A 21,856-nucleotide genomic window follows, 5' to 3' on the forward strand; every position below is an offset into this window, starting at 1 on the left:
ATGCAATTTATAAACATAATACAGGTTATATTCCAGACTTGACTTACTTGGAAAAATAGTCAAGTGCAGAAAGCAGACCTACTCATACACCGTTTGTACTGTGTCAGCGGCCTCAAAATTGTTGCATTTTTTGCGTTTACCCACCGTGACGGCACGAAATCTCATTTTGCTGACCAATCAGAATCGCACTCCTGAATCGCGGTGTTGAAGTTTTATACCCCGGTAAAATATAAGTGGATTCATTTGCGATATCTCCGGGGAGTCCGATGCTGTCGTGAAGACCGGCCTTGGCGAGGGGCCGGACCATATCCTCGCTGTAAACACTTCAGTAGTAGAGCGGCCTCTGCTTCGTGTATCGCTTGTTAATATTAATCTCCATTAAATTAACTGTATGTATGCGTTAAGATTAGGGACCCTCTTCCTAACCGTTACCCGGTCGACAGCATGATTGACTTCCTTTTTGTCGAATCAAATCGATTCAGAACGATTCCATTATTAATCGACTAAGGTAATTGTTTGATATGCTCGTTTGTTTTTGCTTTTTGCCTAAGTTAGGACCATTGCGAAGCGATAACTGAATTGATCATGAATTTTGCCTGCTCTAGAGTCACATCTGATAGGAACTTGGCGTATGATAGTAACTTGGATGATTTTAAATTCATTTTCGTCACTGAATCGTACGGTTCCTCTGCTTTCGGATAGTTGGATGTTATGGTATATGCTAATTAATATAAACGTATGTTCTATTTTGTCGGCCGTTTGGTGTAGTGGTTCTGAACGGACTACTATGCCTAGAGGTCCCGGGTTCGATTCCCGGCCGGGCAGAAACTGAAATGATGAAGTTTAATTTCTGTTATGGGTCTGGGTGTTACTATGTGTAATATGTATGTATTTACAAAAAAAAAGTATTTAAGTAATGTTTATATCCGTTGTCTAGTACCCATAGTACAAGCTTTGCTTAGTTTGGGACCAGAAGCGTAGAGTAAAATGTCCGAGGATATTTATTTATGTATTTTGAATTTGTGTGTGGAGTTCGCTAATAAATGTTGTTTTCTGTTAGCGAAAACAATATTATTGGATATTCATTACTTACCCTAGTTCTAGCAATAAATAATTATGTACATACGAGTAATTTTCCTACCTATTTGCTCAAAATAATTTATTGTACATACGTCAAACATAACCTTAATGTTATTACATTTTCCAGTCGACCTTTTACCCTACTACCTACACTCAACTTTATTTAGAAAATACTTCAGTCATAATAATAAATACTCGTATATTTACGAGTATAACAATAACTTTTTGCTTACGCGTTTTTTTGACTGCGCAAAATAAATCAAAATTGGTCTTCATTTTACAAACTCATACCTAGTTCATTTCTACCAACCAACTTTTATTTCTAACAGGTATGCAGATTAGGTAATTAGTTCATTAGACTAATGATATTGTGCACGTTGAGTTTATAATTTCTAAAAAAAATGTCTACGGTTTCTTTTATTTTATTGATCGGTTTGATTTATTGATGATTGTTTCTGTATCTAGCTCTATTATGTTTTTTTTTTCATTTATTATCATTTTACAAAGGAAGTTCTTAAACATATTACAATTAAATGCATTGGCATAAACCACTGAGGTTTGTTTGCAATGCTTGATGCGGTCAGTCTATTAAATTAGTAATCAAACAGTTGCGTTCTACAAAGAAACAAAGAAAAAACATAATAAAAGTTACAATTTTCATAGATAGGCATCCCTGTCGAGCCGATTTACCAAGAGGTTACTATATAATTTGTTCGTATAAGTCGTACCCATACTAGGCAAATGCATTTCCGCTATGAAATATGTTCCAGAAAAAACGACCTTAGCTTGTATGTAAACAAATTAATTTGTATGTAGGTAATTCTTTATTACAATACAATAGATAGTAGAGTAATGCCAACACGTGCAACATTATTAAAAATATGCCATAAATCCGCACTTTCTTCGGTAATTACCGCAATTAACTGGACTGTCAACATGATTAGCATTCTAAAGAACAAGGAATCGTTAGGTAAAAATAATATTATTTTGGTTTAAGTCATTGTACAAAGTAGTCATGTCTTTGTGCTACTTGCTGTTGTGCGTTTTTTTCGGTTCAGTATTTACGATTGAACCCCGTGTGTTCAGTGCGGACGATCTGCGTTTTGACGTACACAAATACTTGGTGAAACTGAAGGTATTTCATGAGAATCACACTGGAATGTGTAGTGGCTCTATCTTGGATAATAAGTGGGTTATAACGTCTGCCCACTGCTTCAAAGGCGGTGAGAAATACGTGTCTGTCTTCCATCAAACTGACAAGGGGCAGAGAATCATCGCTAAAGTGGATCCTGTGCATATACACATACATCCCAACTGGGTGGTGGGGAATGTGAGTATAACTAATAGAGTAAACGACTTGGCGTTGTTGAAGACGACTAATTCGATCAAGTTCAGTGATGATGTGCAGTCCATAAAGTTGTCGAGGACTTTTCCGAGGAGTAATCAGTCGGGGATCATTGCTGGTTTTGGTGAGAGCGAGACGGATTTGGAGCCACCTCGAGAAGGCTTTGTAACGATCGACCGGTGTTACTTCGGGATCCCAGGGCTTCTGTGTTCGGACAACACGGTGCGAGCAGGGTCAGGTGACTCCGGCGGGTCCCTGGTTTCCAACGGGAGGCTGGTTGGAGTGACGTCAGCTAGCTGCAAGAACGTGGAAGAACCTAAAGTGTGCACGACGGTGTATGTGAGCATTGCCGCGCATTGGAACTGGATTCGGGAAATGTTGCTCGGGAAATAAAACCGTGGATTTTGATTCTGTTGTTTTATTTTTCAACTTAAACTGTGATCTAACCAAATTCTTATTGATAAGGTTCATCTAACATGCCAAACTTTGGGTAAAGGAGTTTTGTAAATTAAAGTAATAGTCCTTTTCAAGTTTTGTCTTTGACATCATAGTTCTCCAGTCGTACCTACCAGTTTCAGTTTTTGTAACCAAAATACATATTTAACGTTTGCAAATATTTTTGCATTTGAAATTGAAATGTATGTAAGTAACCACTCCAGTAAATAGGTCGCGTACTAAAGTTAAAGCAGAGCGTAGTATAAAATGATAATTTTATAAGCTGCTTCACACTTTTGCATTGCAACGAAGCAGCACTAAAATGTAAACGAGTGGAGTTAAAAGTTTCTCACAGTGCAAGTACTTTAGTTGTGGAAATATTTTGTTAGAATTAAAAATTGAAGTAAATATAGAAGTTTTTACTTTATATTATGTTGTGGCATATGTGCACATTACCTTAATTAGCTGCTTTAAGTTTACCATTTAAGGACTTTAAAAATATTGATCACGTTCAGTAAAAATCAGCCAGATATGAAGTAATAGGAACGCATGAGTCTAAAACATTATGAAGGCAGACTTTCACATTATTAATTAATGTATTTTTAAATGTACATTATTAGCATTAACTGCGAGTGAGATGCATTTATCTTCTTGTCTATTTTTATTTAGAATACAATTTCAAATAAACCCATAGATTTATTCGATCACTTCATGCTAAGAATTTAGAAGTGACGCAACGTAATAATGACTAAGGGCTCCATCTACGCGGCTAGTTGCCCAACTTGTTTCTCAACAAAACAGACGCATCGGTATCCCACAGACGGCTTGCTGATGCAGCAATACAATGACGCAATCAAGGACGTTTGAAATTGTTTGGATGTTATTTTGAATCGATGTGTTCTTTGTCATGTTGATGTTTCAATAACGAGATGAGAAACCCTGATTTAGATAATACTAAGGATGGTTTTTACGGCGAGAAAGTTCGAAAATTTCCGGGAAAACACTAAAAATAACTCGAAACATCACCCCTAGAAAGGTAAGTAGAGTCAGGTAAATACTTAGGTTGAGTTGCACCACCTAACTTTAACGGTAACTATGACGATAACCGGTGCATTTTGTATGGATGATGATGATGATGGTGCAACCCACTCTTAGAGTAGAGACGAGACATTTGTACCAGTATCAGTACAACATGAATATTGCGAAAAAATCAGTACAACATTTATGCTATTAATGTAACGTTTTATCAATGTTTAATGAAGTGAAAATGCAACCATAGATCTGAAAATGTATAGTAGGTATTGTAGCCAAAGCTTTTTGCAATAATTCCATCAGTCCTTGGATTTTCTTTCTCAACTACGTAGATCGTGGCTTAGTATTATGTCAATATAAGACTCTCCTTTCAGACAAATATATTTTATTATCAGCAGAAGGATCATTTTCATTGTTAATCGCTTTCCGCTATCTGTCCCTGTTGTATGATTAGATCTTTAAAACTACGCAATGGATTTTGATGCGTTTTTTAATAGACAGAGTGATTTAAGAGGAAGGTATATGTATACTTATAGCAGACGTGCGAAGCCGGGGCGGTTCACTAGTGTTCAATAATTTCCTGGAATTCACTTTACCTGCAATATTGCTTGTGTAAGCGAGTATTCGAGATATTGCCTGGCTCTAATTCTAGTTTGATGAGACGTAGTCTTGTATATTTATGTATAAGCCGTGTAGCCTAATTATGTATTTGGATGTTATTAAACTAGCTACGGTACGGATGCAAATTGAAATAGTTCTCATACTTAAGACGTAAGTTAGGATGCGAGTAAAGTTGTGTGCTATATAATGTTATACTTGCTTTTGTTTTACTGTGCCGTTTTGAATTTGCGTTTGTTTGTTTTGTGTGGTGTGTGTGGCAATAAAGTATCTATTTATTTACTGGGGCGTGTAAAATTGCTTTAAAAACACTTAGGTACTATTAATAATCATGTTTGACGATATCAGAAGCTGAATAATTACAAAACCAATGCTACAATTGTTTGATTCTAGCTTATGCTGAGTTATACCACCTAAATTTAACCGTCACTATAACGGTAACCGATGTATTTTGTATGGAGTTTGACAGACTTTTGAAGTTTGTTAAAGTTAGTAGGATGGTGCAACCCAGCCTTAGTGTTACAATCATAATATTTTAATCGTAATACTAATCTAATGAGACGTAAACTGGTTTTATAACGATAACACAACATTTGCTAATTTTTTTTTTTAGACAGCAAGAACTAGTTTACAAAATAAAAAACATGTTAATTGCACTAGATAAAAATGATTTTTATTTTATTTTGTATTTGTAATACGAGTAAGATAGGTTCAATATTAGTACATTTTGGTGTCCTTTGATCGCCCATGGATATGATCACGTAGGGTGATCAAAGTGGACTTTTTATCCGTAGGTGATCAAAGGACACCACATTGTCGCTTGGAGTCCACTTTGATCACCTGGATTTGATCACCCATTAGAATAGACCCATTTAAAAATCTAATTAAATTCATCATCATCATCATCATTTTAGCCATTGGATGTCCACTGCTGAACATAGGCCTCTCCCAATGATTTCCACAATGGCCGGTTGGTGGCGGCCTGCATTCAGCGCCTTCCCGCTACCTTTATGAGGTCGTCGGTCCACATTGTGGGTGGACTCCAGAACCTTGCTGCCCCATCGGCTGTCAGTTTAATTACATGGCAATTAAATTAAAAATGCTTTACCTTTTGTGAGTTTCAGAGAATAGTGTGTAGTTTAGAGCGAAGTTCCTTTGTTGATGTTTCACTGCTCTAATTGTCGGGGCGAGACGCAACCTGTTCGCTGTTTAGCGGTTGTTTGAACAAGTGTGTGGATTTGAAGAGAATTGGTGGAAATTTAGATGAGGTAAACAAGAAAGGGATTTTTATTGAAATCCTCTTTCTAACGTGACAAAATAACAACATGACTGAGGGTACATTTTCAATTGTAAATCGATAGTTAATTTATTTTCTTTCGTTATTTACCAATTGACCTACTTGTAAGTACGCACTACCGCGATTAAAGTTTCATTTCAGATTCTCACTTTTCACTAGAGAAAACCGGATAATTTATTTTTAGAACGATCGAAATCTTGGAATGTTTTGTTGTTAACTTTCAAGATTTGTCACCTACACGATTTCAGTATATGCCCTCAAAATTTTATCCTGCAAATCTCGGCCCTAAAACCTGTCAAAAGCCATTAAAAACAGTGACAAACAACAGTTAATGCACCATATAATGTGTCCACAAACAACAAACGTTGCACAATTGTGCAGCGCGCTAAAAGAGCGTGGCCCGTAACGGCCGACCCAATTTTTATGCACATAATTACTATATTACGTGAGCACGCATCGCTACGTAACGGCTCCATACTAAACAATGCATTGGTAATCAAGAGGGGTTAGTTAATTGTCCCGATTTACCATTAGTGATTGCTTTATCTGTGGCTCTTAGTTTTATTATCTACAAAAAAAACTTATTACTTACGCCCGTATTCACAAACGATGCTTGCTTAAATGAAGCAGAAAATCAAAGGCACAGCGTTGAATAGAGCTCTGTGATTGGTTCGTATGTCACCCTGTTCGTCAACGCGCACTGTGAGACCTCTTAGTCCCTGTAAGTACGGATCAAAAAGGATTGATTCTACTATGCAAAGGAAAAAAAAATCCTACAGGAACAATAACTAAATTCTCAAAAAAAAGGTCATACTAATTGACAGATTATTGGGATAACAGGAAATAATCCTAATTTGATGTTTAAAAACTCTACATTTACATTTTCAGTTATACGTGATTATACCCTTAACCCTTATTAATAAAAAGTTACACCCGGGATGAAAGTGGATTAAAATGACAATTCCATACTAAATGACAATTTAAACCAGAGTTCAATTAGGGTGTAACTTTTATTAATTAGGGGGTTATTTCTGCCTATTTTCAGTCATACGTGTAGGTATGTTTTCATTATTAAATAGATTATTATGTTGAAACGACTCTTACATAGATTCTACAGTTATTCTATTTACTGATACGGGTTATTCTACATAAGCACTGCATAGATAGATAGACGGGTATTACATTATCACTTGGTTGTTTTTACGATGGAAAATAAACAGTAGTTCCGAGGCTACACTGGTTTTTATTGATATATCGATACTTGAGATACAAACTCGATCGTTGTATAATATTGAAACTAGATTCAACAAGTTAAGCCACATTTTTCATAACTAGACCTGAAGGTCGGTAATTAAACGTTGATTTGATAATTCACTGTATACAAAATTAGTTAAAATACAACTTGTTAGATGTAGTTTTTTCACGGGAATTTAAACTTTATTGCAGCGTAATAAATTACGTTGTGTAGGTATAGATTTTTCTGCTCCTGTGACTGTACTATGAAAATGACAGAAATCTAGCAGCCAAGTGTTATGATAAAATTGTACGATAAGTAGTAGAAGATAGTAGTTTTCAAGTTTGTACGGAACCCTTGGTGCGCAAGTATAACTTGCCCTTGGCCGCTTTTACCACAAAATACTTAGGAGCAGAAGACAAACCAGTCTAAACCAATGCGAGCGCAATTACGCCCGCTTCAGACACGCGTCTGTGCGTATGCAAAATGAAGTACACAGGGTGATTTTCTTTAGTTACTACCTATCTATTTCGTGACTCTACACTGCTTTAAATTGATATAGATCGTTATACATATAACTTAAACTGGTTTAATTTTTCATAATCAACCTTGAAGGTTGGTGGTGCACGCAACAAGGGTATTAGCTGGTTAGCAACAGGGTCAAATAACTTATTTACCGCACATTAAAATAATTAATTCAGACTAAATGGTGAATAGCGGTTTAAATAGGTGAATTAGGTACAGATTAGACAAAGTATGACCAAGGATTAATATAAATACATAGTACAGTACATGCTGCGTTTAAACCAAAAGTTGTCCACAACTGCTCATGTTTTCCCAAGTGCTATACCTATTGCACGACAGTAAAACTTAATGCAGTATATGTTTTCTTCTTCTTCTTCGTCGCTACACTCTTGCCAGAGTGTTATATGTTTTCAAGGTTGTATAGTTATAGCATTTTCAAAAAAAATTACATGCTTATGTAAATACACACTTAATTTGTCTGGCTACGATAAAAAAAAACTAGAATAATTATTGTACCTTTCAAGAATCGTGTTACCTTGTTATGATTTTATAAAAATATTATGACATAAGTAATTTAAAGGTTAATTATAACCTTGAGTAACACATTTTCGCCATTAATAAATCCCAATCAGCGTTGACTTTACTATGTCAGTAGTTTTTGCTGAGCTGATGTTTGTAGAGTTCTTTCATTAGTATCAATAAATTAGAGTTATGATGCAGTAGGTGATTATTATGAATCAAGTAATTATTTCATTAGTTAATGACAATGCGAGAACGGTAATTGATTAACTGGTTTAAGTATAATTAATTAACTTCGGGTTCTTTCTGCATCGTTTCTTTTGAGCACATACTTCAAGGAATCTATGAAGCTTGAAGTTCTCATTGAGATAATCAATTATTTCTTCGATGAATTTTTTAATTAATAATGTTAAGGATGTTAAAATTAAACATCAAGTATATTTTATGTAAATAATATAATCAATTAAGCCCTATGAAGAGAGATCGGTTACCATAGTTATGACATTAAAAAAAAGACCTCTTTTATTTGGCATGTATCAAGGACATACATAGAAGTACATTATCTAATATTACAACAATAATTGAAATTTAGCCGGTTGATAAAGGTTGAAAGTTTCTTTTAATCCAGCTTAAAAAAATCAGGGTAAGGTAAGGTTTTTGGTTCATAGTGATTATGAGACTGATCGAAATCTAGTTAGTCATTTAGTTTTAGCGTGACTTACCTTTTGGAATTATTATACCTTTCATTACCTTTCAATAAACTGTAGACTCAAGACTAAACTTTAATTAATAAGCATATATGACTCGTTAATTAATTTAAATGTTTCCAAACCAGTGTGCGTGGATAAGAAAGCTTCAAAACAAGACCAAAAGTGAAACTGCACCATACTAAAGAGCAATAAACTTCATAAAATTGTCTTTCCGCCTTTAATATGGTCCATTGAGTGCGGAAACGTTTCGCAATCGTTATGGGGTCTCCGATACGACTCTGGTGCGAGCAATATTTGGCATTTCAGCTCGAGGTAGCAAGCGATTTGCAACTGTAAAAGATTTTTGGAATCATGTTGGCTAAATGTTTTTTGTCTGTGGTGCTTGTGGTTCTGTGTTGCCAGATCGTGATGGGGAAAGGTGAGCGTTTTTTTTTATTGAGAATTAATAAAAAATAATAATGTATTTTTGGCCTAAGTCTGAAATTTAGGGAAATTCAAGTGTCCTTTGTAAGTGAAAGCAAAAGTAAAACGGCGCGAAAGCAGTAATGAGTTTTTTTTAACACGATGCATGTTTATATTCTGTAATTTCATAAGTGAGTCTTACTTACTCTCGCCAAACGTTAAATTATCCCAACTAATATTATAAATGCGAAAGTAACTCTGTCTGTCTGTCTGTCTGTCTGTCTGTCTGTCTGTCTGTCTGTCTGTCTGTTACGCTTTCCCGCTTAAACCTCGCAACCGATTTTGATGAAATTTGGCATAGAGATAGTTTGAGTCCCGGGAAAGAACATAGGATAGTTTTTATCCCGGTTTTTGAAACAGGGACGCGCGCGATAAAGTTTTTCTGTGACAGACAAAATTCCACGCGGGCGAAGCCGCGGGCGGAAAGCTAGTTATATATAATTTGTAGTTTTACTAACTATTGATCAAATCAAATTTCTTTATTTGCGTAATTCCAGGTACATTATTATACTACGCTATCAGTAGTCCAGGTTTCCGTTTTTTCAGTGTACTCCAATTCTGTACCTCCCAATTGTATACATCTAAAGTAACAATAATTTTCGTACACGTGCTTCCTTAGATAACAATATACGTATAAATGTACATGCTAATGATTTGTCTCAACTATCATTAAAGGAATAGTCATGTCAAACGTTAATTGGCGCTTTGTCTAATATCAGCTTTAATAGAGCAACAAAGTTGCGAGCGCAGGGCCGGATTAACCATTAGTAGGAATATGTCTAGAGGCCCCACATCAGCTCTGGGGCCCCGAGAGTAAAAATAGGGCCCCGTGATCGAAATAAGGGCCCCTTAGCTCTTCCTTAATTATCTTATTTTTGTGACATTTTTTTATGTGAAAAGGGCCCCGAGGATTGTATTACCCAAGGTTCAGCTTCCACCAAAACGGAGAAGAGAGGCGTGACTACTACCAATCAGGTTTCCAAACCGAAGCTGAGCAGAGAGCTGTGAAAGTAACGAAGACTGATTGGCTATTCAAACACATTATCTCTCCTCTCTGCTTTGATAGATAGCTGGATATAGATAGAAAGTATTTATTTGTCTCAAAACAGGTTACATGGACCTTCCGTCCCAAAGACTTTGGGAGGACACCGTCAGGTTTTAGTAAAGGCCTTGCCCAGCTGGCAGGGAAAGCCTCACACAACCCACTGGTTCCCCCGGGCCATTGGATATGCATTTAATGCATTTCCTGACGAAAAAAGGCCTAGGGCCCCGTCTAGTTTAATCAAATCCGGCCCTGTGCGAGCGTTCTATGAAGAGCAACCAAACTACTATACCGTACTCGTATAATTATTATCTATTATCTGTAATGCATAGTGCACCGCATAGTTGCACAACGTGACATAAGTTATGTCTCGCGTTACAGCACTGACAACACTTATGTTTGCTATTACGAGTTATGATGAATTAGATAATTAGGACGAAAAGATAACCACTTTTACTTATTCATTGACTGGAAATTAGTGAATATTTACTATCGATTTTAATTTATTTATGAGGGAAATGCAGGCTTTGAAATAGACCTATTGTGGGATACTTTAAAAGAAATAACATAGGAGTATTATTTAACTTGTTTATATTGAGGACTACTTTTACTTTTGATTGATTTATAATTAGCTCAAGATATTCCACAAAAATACCGACTCTACCACAGTCTAAAGTAATAGAAACGTCAGGTTTTAGAGTGCTAACTAGTTTATTCGTTTACCTCAAAACGGCTTTTAACCTCATAAGTCGCGTACAAAATTTTGCAAAAAATAAAATACCTTTGTCAATCACATTAGACAATTGGAGTTACAAGTTTCTCAATAATGTAATTTTACATGACGTACAAACAACACAAACACAATAATGTTCACGCCTAATCATTTTAAATGAATAATTCACCATTGCTCCTCTCATATACATGATGTTCCAATCCCCCACATTTATGGCCTATGGAGAAAGTATTTTCCCCTATTAGGGTTGCTTTCTTCTATACTTTAAATAAACTTCTTACATTATTTTAATTATTATTGAAAATCAATGCACAAAATATTATCCAGGCATCAGTACTATTGTTGTAATGGGTGTATATCAGTCTAATGTAAGCATATTAATCATCAAATCATGTGGCAGAGACTGCAGTGGATGTCTCGTGGCTAAATTATGATGATAATATTATTGTGCCAACGAAATACCTAATTCAAATGTTCTCACATTAAGATTTGCACCTATTATTTAAGAAATATGACTGAGTTTAGGAACTTTTTTCTAATTTGCATAAAATACGGTTCAATATTGAAGGGTAGAGTCAACCCTAAGTTTAGAGGGGTAATCTGCCTGTAACAAGGTCATAAAAGGCGTGGAGCTTGCGGCTATCCTCGAAAACAAGCCATTGCCACGCATAAAGTTCGGGGTTTTGTATTGGGCTTCCATAAGGCTTGTATTTTAACACCATTGAAATACAACTTGATACTTTTTTTCGACGATGAGTTTTTGATATTTTGATAAATTGAACTTTTATAAATATTGAAAGAAATTGGGCCATTGTGAACCAAATCCAAAAACCTAACTAGGAATCTTCCAACGACTTAGGCAAAATATTTAAAAATTCCCGGTGATTTGGCTCGTAGACCAAGTTAAAAGTAGGCCAAGTCAACTTCAGGAAGTCTAAATCTAAATTAGCACCAAAAATACTAAAGAAAGAACTTTGAACATGATTTACCATAAAAATGCATTATAAAATCATAAAAATATCAATCATTATTTTGTTAAAAGAAAACAATCGGTCTTTATTTACTTTAAAATGTTTTTTATTTTGAAAGTGACGTATTTATTATTGTAAAACCTAGTGAAATACTGAGCTTTTAATAAATAAAGTGTGTTACAATCTACCCTTTAACATACACAAAGTGCAGTGCCCAGTACTTATTACTTTACTTACTTCCCTCATCAAAGAATACACCAGAAACCTTTCCAGCAGAGTGGCTTCTTGAGTTTGTTTCTCTGTCACATAGTTTTTGCCTGACTCTAGCAAAAAGAGGACACACAGCACTGATTAATGACGTCATTCGTCGCCAAATGCTGCAAATCTAGCAACGTCACGGGTGCACTCGTTTTGTATTGTGTCGAGACAGCTGTATTTGTTATTGTCATTTTGGTATCTTTTCTTGAGACTGGGTTAATAAACTCTTTAGGTGGTGTATGGATATTAACCTGTTATTACGAATAGATTACAATATAAACTATTTCACTGGAAATGTTCATGACAATGCAAGCTAATCCTGTAAAATGATTGAGTAAGTTTATTTAATTGTTATTATTATATTGAATTAGAGCATAGAATTATTAAACTTGTTTGGTTTGACTAAAATGTATAACTCGTTAAAAAGTAAAAAAATGTATATTAGAAATAGAGAACGTAACGGCCTTGCTTTTAAGACAGGTTATTCGAAAGTATTACCTTTGTTTTAACAATAATTTGTATGATGATTATAACATTTTTTTTTTATGCAGGACAAGGTAGGTATTTGACCGCAATCGTACCTGGTGTTAAGTAAGATGCAGTCTAGGATGGTACCTACATATCTGCCCTGTAAGTGCCTATTCAGTCTCGTTTTGAAAAGGCGTATTTGCATAAGTAATAACAGTTACAAGTTCAGTGTTGCCTTTCAGCGCATCATTTTAACAGACACTATCTAAAAGGATGGCGGGATGCCAACTTTTTAGAGGTGTTACATTCTGTAACAAAACTAGAATTTTAACACATTTTGAACAGTCCTGATTTAGTAGTTCACGTACTGGACAACAATAGTCGTTGCATTTGCATGTTCGGATTCTTTTTGTGAAAATTTTATTTTATTTAACACGAGTTAATCAAATGTCAGCTAATAATTTTATAAAACAGCTCCGAATATTACCGAAGACTCCAAAAAAAAAAATAGGTCGTCTACATAGAACCTCCTTAAAACTTCGCAGTGAAATGGAAATAAACACGCACACCTGCAGGGCTACTCCGAACGCTTTACGTAGTTCCAGGTCTATCTGTCACCGTCACTCTGGCTTTGCGTGAATGGGATGGCAATATTCGAAACTTCAGAACTCCGAAAAACTTTTTTGGAGTAGGTACCACCGTTGAGCCGGAGAAAAACTTTTGGTTATTTTGGGAGAGTCATAATCCTGGAATAACAAGCGCTGGTAACGGCGTACTTGCCGCCTTCGCAATCGGACTTTTTGCTGTAATAGAAATATTTTCCTAACTATCTCGATACCTACTTTTGTCACTCGGTCCGGATAAAGACTTTTTTTCTCGTGTTTGAAAACATTTGAGGTTGTGCATGCCGTCTCCTTTAGGTTTTGGGGTGTCTTTATTCTGGAAAAAGTTTCGTGAAATGTTTATATCTCGTAGTTGAAAAGATTTTTACTGTGAGGCATACTCAATGTTCAGTGATAATCAAATAACATTACTGAAAAAGTAGTTCTCTACCCAAACCATACCTGGAATAGAGTTTATCCAGTAGGAACAAGGTTAAGAGAATTTAATTCTGGAATTAAGTTCCCTTTTGCTGAGTTTGATTTTGCATTAATAAGGTCAATATGCCAATTTTTTCTTGCCTGATCATTGAAAAGATTTTTACTGTAAGGCATAAAATTCAATGCTCAGTGATAATAGAAGAACATTACTGAAAAAGTAGTTATCTACCCAAACCATACCTGGAATCAGAGTATATCCAGTAGGAACAAGGTTAAGAGAATTTAATTCTGGAATTAAGTTCCCTTTTGCTGAGTTTGATTTTGCATTAATAAGGTCAATTAAATATGTAAATTTTTTCTTGCCTGATCATTGTACTAATTCCTTATTATTGTGTAGGTACTACTTATAATCATAAAGATTGGGCATCTTGGTGTCTCATTGAATTGGTACATAAATATTTTGCTTTTCATCTTAAAATGAGATGACCACGTTTTGAGTGTTATCGAATCAAAGCCGGCTCTCACGAGCGTTTTAATAATGTTGCAATCACGTATTCTTTTACTAAATTCTTACGAACGTTTTTGTTTCTCAACAAAAAAATTACACGACATAAGCTCATCATCTAAAGAAGATAGTCCCACGATTACACAATGTTAGTAACCGAATGCATTTGCTTTATGCTCGCGCCAATAGAAGTTGTCAATTTTGGGGAAATGAGTGATAAAAATGGACTCAATCAGAGGGCTAGTTTGCAACTTAACATTAATTTACTTGGCAATCGAAGATAAGCTCATACAAATTATTTACTACATAGATACAGGAGATCGCTATGACACATCTTTTCTATTCGCACCATGTCCAAGAGGTGAATTCCCTGCCAAACGTAGGTACTTCACAGGTCTTGAAGCCACGAGTATGTATCTTCTACGAGTATGCTCCCCAGTTTAGATATTTTATCAAGAAAAAGCTGTACTAAGCGGTTAGTGTCAATGTTATTTGCCTTTATTTGTTAGAAAAAATGCCAGTTTCTATTGACACCAACTATAATTACGAGGGTCGTATCGCATCTGTCATTCCGTCTGTCGCACGCGCAGTATCTCGCAGCCTTCCGCGTGGCGCATGCGTGACGCGCGCGCTTTCGTTAGATCGTAACTATGACGGAAAAATTACGAGATGTGCACTAAAAAGGTTTTCTGTGACAGATGTTACGAAATTTGCACTAAAAAGTTATCTGTGATAGCTATAGCTTAATTACAACCAATTAAAATGAGATTTATACTTTTTTATTTCACAACCGTCAACTAAATATAGGTAGGTATTACAAAAGTCTAACCACCTTCGCTTAGATAGTAACTATGGCGGAAAAGTTACGAGATGTGCACTAAAAAGGTTTTCTGTGACAGATGTTACGAAAGCACTAAAAAGTTTTGTGGGATAGATGTTGTAGGCTGAGAAACTATTGAATTATTGCGGTAATACTTTTTATTACAATCCATAACAGCCTGATTAGGCATGTAAAAGTCTAAAAAAACTTTGTCTCTACATTATAACTATGACGGAAAAGTTACAAGATGTGCACTAAAAGGGTTTTTTGAGTTTTTCTATGAAATGACACAATGATTCAATAATTTAGGTATTAATGAATCTGTAACCTTGGCAAAATATCTGAATGCAAACAATTGATAAAATTGATGATAAAAATTACATGGTAGAGTTCCCAATTCAATTAATTTCCATGGGCTCATGAATATGATACGGACGTTTTTTACTAAGTTAAATTATGTTTGCCATGGTTACGTAGGGCACTTAAAATTGGATCAGTTATGATGATGAAAATGCATTCCAGCGTAAACGATACCAACTCAGGGTACCACTAGACCCTAGACCTTATCACTCAAGTTATTGATCATATTTATACCGGAAAATAGTTTCGATTGCAGTGCCTATAACGAGAAACAAAAGTTGAAGGCATTGATAAACATTTCACAATCGTATTTCAACCTTGAGATTTAAACTGTTGCATAGTTTTATTCATAAAATCTGCTGTAATGGTAGATTTAAATGTCACAATTTATAGTCAAGTGCATGTCGTCGTGGGTGATTTAGTAATGTTGATGGACTGGGTATAATGATTAATTCGATTACGAAAGCCAACCCCAGGTCGGTTGGGTATGTATGCACTCGATATGGTCAGTTGTACGCAGAGAACCTGCTAAGGTCGGTCGTTACGCGATCATAGATTAAAAATAATCGTTACGGATTTACAAATTCGAACTCCATGGTGAAAATAGGCGAAGGAATTAGTGATTATGCGGCTTAATTAATTAGAAAAATTAAAAACTAGTTATTTTGTAAAAGTTCCACGAAAAATTTCGCAGTGATTTAAATACAACTTGACGATAATGGAACTGATAAAAGTGTGTTACATCTGGACTCTATTATCGATAGTAGTGTTCCAGTGTTTGACTGAGGGTTCTGGACAGCAGACCAGCTTCGAGTTGCCTGTGCAACTTGTAGGATTCCCTTTCATCATCATCGCAGTACGATTGACTAATTTCGTCAAGAAGCTGTCATATGCATTGAATCCAGGTTGGTACTTGTTTGAATATAAATGTTAGGTAATAATAATAAATACAGTATAAAATAAACTATTCGGAACTTGACTACAAAGTTAAAAAAAATGAAAAAAAGTCTTACGTTTTAGTATGAAGTGATTGAACAAATAAATATTAATCCAATTTCAGACATAAGTATAAAAACAGCCTTTCTTGTTCACTGCAGTCTTCATAATAGAGGCAAATAAGATTAAGTTTTTTTTGTCATAAGCGACTAGACAGGGTTTATGACCTTCACCTTTTTCGTACGGAATAAAATAAAAGTGACAGTCCAAGCCAAAAGGTCTTCGGAAAATTTAAGATTACTACGTATTAAGAATACCTTTAGCTTGACTTAGGCTGCGTTGCACCATCTTACTTTAACATTGACAAACGCTAAAAATCTGTCAAATTCCATACAAAAAACACCAGATAACATTAAAGTTTCGGTCAAAGTTAGATGGTGCAACTCAGTCTTAGAAGAATACTATTAAAATTAGCTAATTTCGTTGTTTACGTTGTAACAAAATTTTTGTCTCAGAAGGGTAACTACTTGATATTATCTGGCATTAATGGAACAACGGTGCACGCTGGTTTACAGCGTAAAATACGCATTTCGAAAGGGTTACCAATATCTTCTTATCATAATATTAAGTAGTTAATGCAATCGCTCTTCTCTAAGAGTAGGCGCACACCGTTGATTTTTCGTCGGCCGATAGTTTAGTCGGGTTGTTGATCAGTATGGGCGGGCATGTATGGGAGTGCGCACACTACGCCGATTCGATTTGGCCGATTCTTCATACAATTTAAAATCGGGCACAACTATCGGCCAACTAAAAATCAACGGTGTGCGCCTACTCTAAAGGTCGCGGTCGATTGTTTCATGTGAAAAATAATGTTTGTGATAAAGCATTATTATCAAACAAAATGATAAGCTAGGATATAGGATCTTTTTTATTGCTCTTAAGTAAATAAACATAAAATCTGAATTACTTAATTGAGATGCCTAAAAGAGGGAGAACCTAGAGTGTTAAGTACATTTTGATTACGTATGTAACGCAGTTACTATTAAGTTGCACTTAACCAGTAATCCACGAAGTAACGTAAAACATCTCAATCAAAGAGCACAATCATTGCATAACAGTCCGACTGACCAACTATCGAAGACATGAGGCGGCCGAGAGAGGTATTGCATTACGTTCCCTGTCACGTAGGAACAGTTTTTGCAGTGTACTCTTAGCCGTTCGACGGGTTAGTTCACCATACCATCATTGCGATACCGCGCGTGATTCCTTGAAACGGAACGTTCGACCGCGGGAAAACAGCAAATTAAACTTTTGAATTTGAAACTGGCTGGCGCAAGGCATAAAATTAAAAAGTTTTTAATTCAATTTTAGAACGCGCGGAATTAGAACCACGATCGTCTTCTGTTATTATTTGTTGCGACATTTTCTCTTCAATATTCGAAAGGGTCGTTGACCTTTTGACAAATATAAATGTTTGCAAGTAATGTTACAAAGTTTAGCGTATTTAAATATTCATTAGTGTTTTTGTGTATGACTAGAATGGAACGTTTTGAGGAATTACGAAATTGCTAATTTATATTTTGTTTTTATCTCGAAAGTGCCTAGTTGTGTATTCATTTGTGTAAGTGTAAGACGCTTCCGAAGATGGAGTTGAGTCGGTTGTTAAGCTCGAGCATTTTTATGGTAATGCTTTTAAGTTATCACGAAGTGCACGGGCAAGAGATTGCCTTTGAGTTACCAGTGCAGTTGGTTGGGTTCCCTTTTATTATCGGTAGTGTTCGACTCACAAATTTCTTGAAGAAACTGAGCTATTCTCTTAGTCCAGGTTAGTATGATTACTTAGTTTTGGTTACATTTACTTACTTTAACTTCGAAGAAATGAAAGGTTTATTTCATTGAAATAAAAACCCTTAACTGTGTTTCCACTCCTCCGGGAGCATTTGAGTAAAATATAAACCTAATGAAAAACTTGGCTTTACTGTTTAATGCTTTGAAAGCTCAAAATTGATTTAACGTTCCATTGATTTCGAGCTTTATCGTCATAGAAATTTCCTGAGTATTACGAGTAATTAAAATACGTATCTATGTAAATATAACTCTATAGATAGAAAGAAAGAAAGAAAGAAATAGACTTTATTAACACAGTAAGTACAAATTATATACAATAACAAAACAAAACTAATATAGAAAATAGTGGGCCACTGTGTCAATAGGCTTCCCGCTCAGCATTTATCCTGACATGCTCGTAAGGGCATGTCAAGAAGCTGGTCTTCCGCGAGAGCCCTTGTTGTGGCTTCGCGCATCCCTTCGGATAGAGATAGACTCTATCTCATTTATTACGATTCTGTTTATAGGTACATATTACTACACTTATTTTATATTAAAGTCCCTTAATCACTCGACAAATGTTCGCCGTCCGAACTGACCCAATAGCCAAGTGACCAAGTTAAGCGAAAACGCAATCCACGTTATGAAACCAGCGACCGGTTTGCCCGAGCATTTGTCGCGTACCAGTATTGCACCGTTTTCTTGACAGCACTCTAATATTAAGGCGGTTTGGGTACTTGTGTTAAGTTCTGGCTGTATCTAAAGCTTCTTGTGTGTGTGATTTTTCATTGTCACAAAATCGGAGGACACAGCCAAGCCACATGTTTTGACTAAGAAGTAGAGTTTGTGAAGTTAGTACTTGTAGAGTCAAGGCATTTAGTGTTAGACGCTTAGCTCTACCTACACTTTATGCTTATCTCTCACAATTTATTTACAATGATACAGTTTTTCTTAATGAAATGTTTTTGTTGTGGTCATAACTTATAGGAAACATAATTTTTAAAGTTGCTTAACTCGTTCTTTCCTGTTCAGAAATTCCAATCAAACCTTACTAAAATCCTACAGAGCCTTTCATTTCGGTCGCTTGGTTCTTCATAAACCTTCATACGTCATATTAAGTCAGTCCTGTAGGATTTTCCAACATGGCATTTGGCGCCAACTGCCTAGTCGAAAGGCACTTTTTCACATTCATCATCCGCCCTATGAAACAGATCAACGATAGTATTGTACCTCTGATGTCGGCACATTAACTTCATGCCCAGATGACCAACAACCCAGATCAACTGAAACATAGCATCTCATATATTGTAATATGTATTACATTACAACAAAAATGTGTAGCCAGATGTGCTGTCGACACTATATCACACGCAATGTACTGACGCATTGCTTTTGACACTTATTTATAGCCGGCTGCAGTGATGTTTGCATTTTTATTCGTACGCATTGCAGAATCATATCGGTTGGGTTGTTTATTGCCTTGCAAATGTATTTGCGAATTCCGTGGTGTTCAATATTCCAAGCTGATAGTAGGTAGTAAATTCAATTGGTTCAGGCGAGCAGGACTACATTGTTGTTTTGACGACACGACATATGTAGTATTGTTTTCGGTCATTTGATAGATATTTGATGGAAATATCGCCCAATGTTAAGTGTAGAGTTACACATTCCTACAAATTGATATTGACTCTTTCTTGAAAAGGCTTAAATGATCCATGTCTAATAGCGCTATTATACACATTTATGTCGACTCTTATACTTTTATTAATGGACAAAATTAAAATTCCACATTAAACTATGTAATAGAACTGGTACCTTCCAGATATAACGCACAAAACTGGTAGGTAATTCAGTTTACAGTATTTTACGTTTATTTTCACTATTGCAAACTAACGCCAATGCATAATATTGTGTTCACAGAAAATACAAACACAAAGCCTTTGCTACGTTCAGTTACATTTCAGTTTATGTTTCAATTCCAAGGATAATACAAACGTATAAGTTAATTAATTAACAGTGCATTAGCGTCTACTTTCATTATTGTGTGCATAAACCAACTTTGATGTTAAACACTAATTACAAAATAATTCTTATATTCGTGTCACAGCTTTATTACTAAAATAAAAACAGAATTGTTGGTCATAGCGTGATGATTAAGTATTATTAACTTCCTCGATAAATGAGCTAATAATGTTTTAAATCGGACCAATAGTTTCTAAGATTTGCGCGTTCAACCAAACAAACTCTTCGGCTTTCAGTTGTTAAGTAAACACTCCCTTCTGCTTTAATATAATTAAGGAAAGATTAACATTTCTTTGGCTAGTTAGAGGTATGTTTGAGTCCAAAGTGACTGGAACAGCTTTTCGGAGATGTCATGGAAATACTGAAAAATCCTGTAAATTTCGAGAATACCTACCTACATTTTCCAGGCAATGCGCGATTAAAATTCTGTGACGATATCCATGCGAGCGTAGCCGAGCGTAAAAGCGTGTAACTAAATAAATCAAGCTGCACTTCAGTGTGTCACATAAACAAGCCGGTATGCGTTTTAACCGGTCAAGCCGCGTAAGACGGGCAATGTTAGAACTACCTGACTCACCGCCATGAATATGGATGGGGATGGTTACGAAATATAGTGATTTATTATCTAATTATATACTTCAATGGTTATTCGCAAATTATAGGTGGTTTTTGTAGTAGAATTAAAAGTTTCTTGTATATTAACCAGGAGTTGTAAATAGATTTAGATAGTGTTACATTAGTTACCTATTCATAGGATTACATATTCCAATGGCATGTAGCTAAAATACCATCGATTACAAACATGTTATCAACACACCCTTTTAAAAATGTTTCAAGTTCAAAGCGAGAGTGTTAATAGTGAAAAAGTGACGCCACAAACGCTTTAACGATCAGTTGCCCTAATTGCAATTAAAGTAGACACAGAAGGCTTGATGTCATCAAAATATACATAAATATTTATATAGTAATAACGTTACCGTGAAGTAATGTCACATTCAAATTATTGCATCAGACACACTACAGAATATTCAATACTGACACCCGTATTCACAAACGATGCTTGCTTAAGTGACGCAGCAACGCTATGCGAATTCGAATGCACAGCGTTGAATAGAGCTCTGTGATTGGTTCGTGTGTGTCACTTCTCCAATCAAGTATTGTCTATGAATAGGTTTTTGGGACCCTGTGCGTCGTCGTAAGGCTTAACCTAAGATCAAATAAGACTAAATCGAACTGCTAACCCAAAAACGTATACTATTTATTAACGAAATGTACGTAGGTATCTATGTATTTTACAGTAAGTAGGTCACGGTAATACCTACCTGTTGAAGTGAGCCCACTGAGTTTCGACTTAACTATTTCCCGATGACGTCAGCTTTTACACTGACTACCCTTTTGAGCTTTTAGCCATTAGGAGGGTAATTGTTAAATGTTAATCAGTAAATTTATCTGTTACCTCCTAACTTTTAGATTTAAAAATAAGTAGATACTGCTTAGACTCCCCGCCGACTAAAGACTTTTAGTCGGCTGATAGTTGAGCCCGATTCTAAATTGAGAATAAAATTGGCCGATAACAATGTGCGCAGTCCAACCCAATTATCAGCCGCCAAAAAGTCT

At 35.6% G+C, this 21,856-nt stretch overlaps 1 protein-coding gene across 1 annotated transcript; it reads left to right on the top strand.

The window, feature by feature from the left end:
* The first annotated feature begins 2,056 nt into the window (after nt 1-2,056).
* On the top strand, nt 2,057-2,833 carry LOC114359395 (kallikrein-8). Its single transcript, XM_028313786.1, has one exon. It carries the CDS (start codon nt 2,096-2,098, stop codon nt 2,816-2,818), a length of 723 nt encoding a protein of 240 aa, XP_028169587.1. The 5' UTR covers nt 2,057-2,095; the 3' UTR covers nt 2,819-2,833.
* Nucleotides 2,834-21,856: the final 19,023 nt, after the last annotated feature.

This window comes from Ostrinia furnacalis, unplaced genomic scaffold, assembly GCF_004193835.3.
Source record: "Ostrinia furnacalis isolate ACB-3 unplaced genomic scaffold, ASM419383v2 OfSCF4362, whole genome shotgun sequence".
Taxonomy (NCBI): Eukaryota; Metazoa; Arthropoda; class Insecta; order Lepidoptera; family Crambidae; genus Ostrinia; species Ostrinia furnacalis.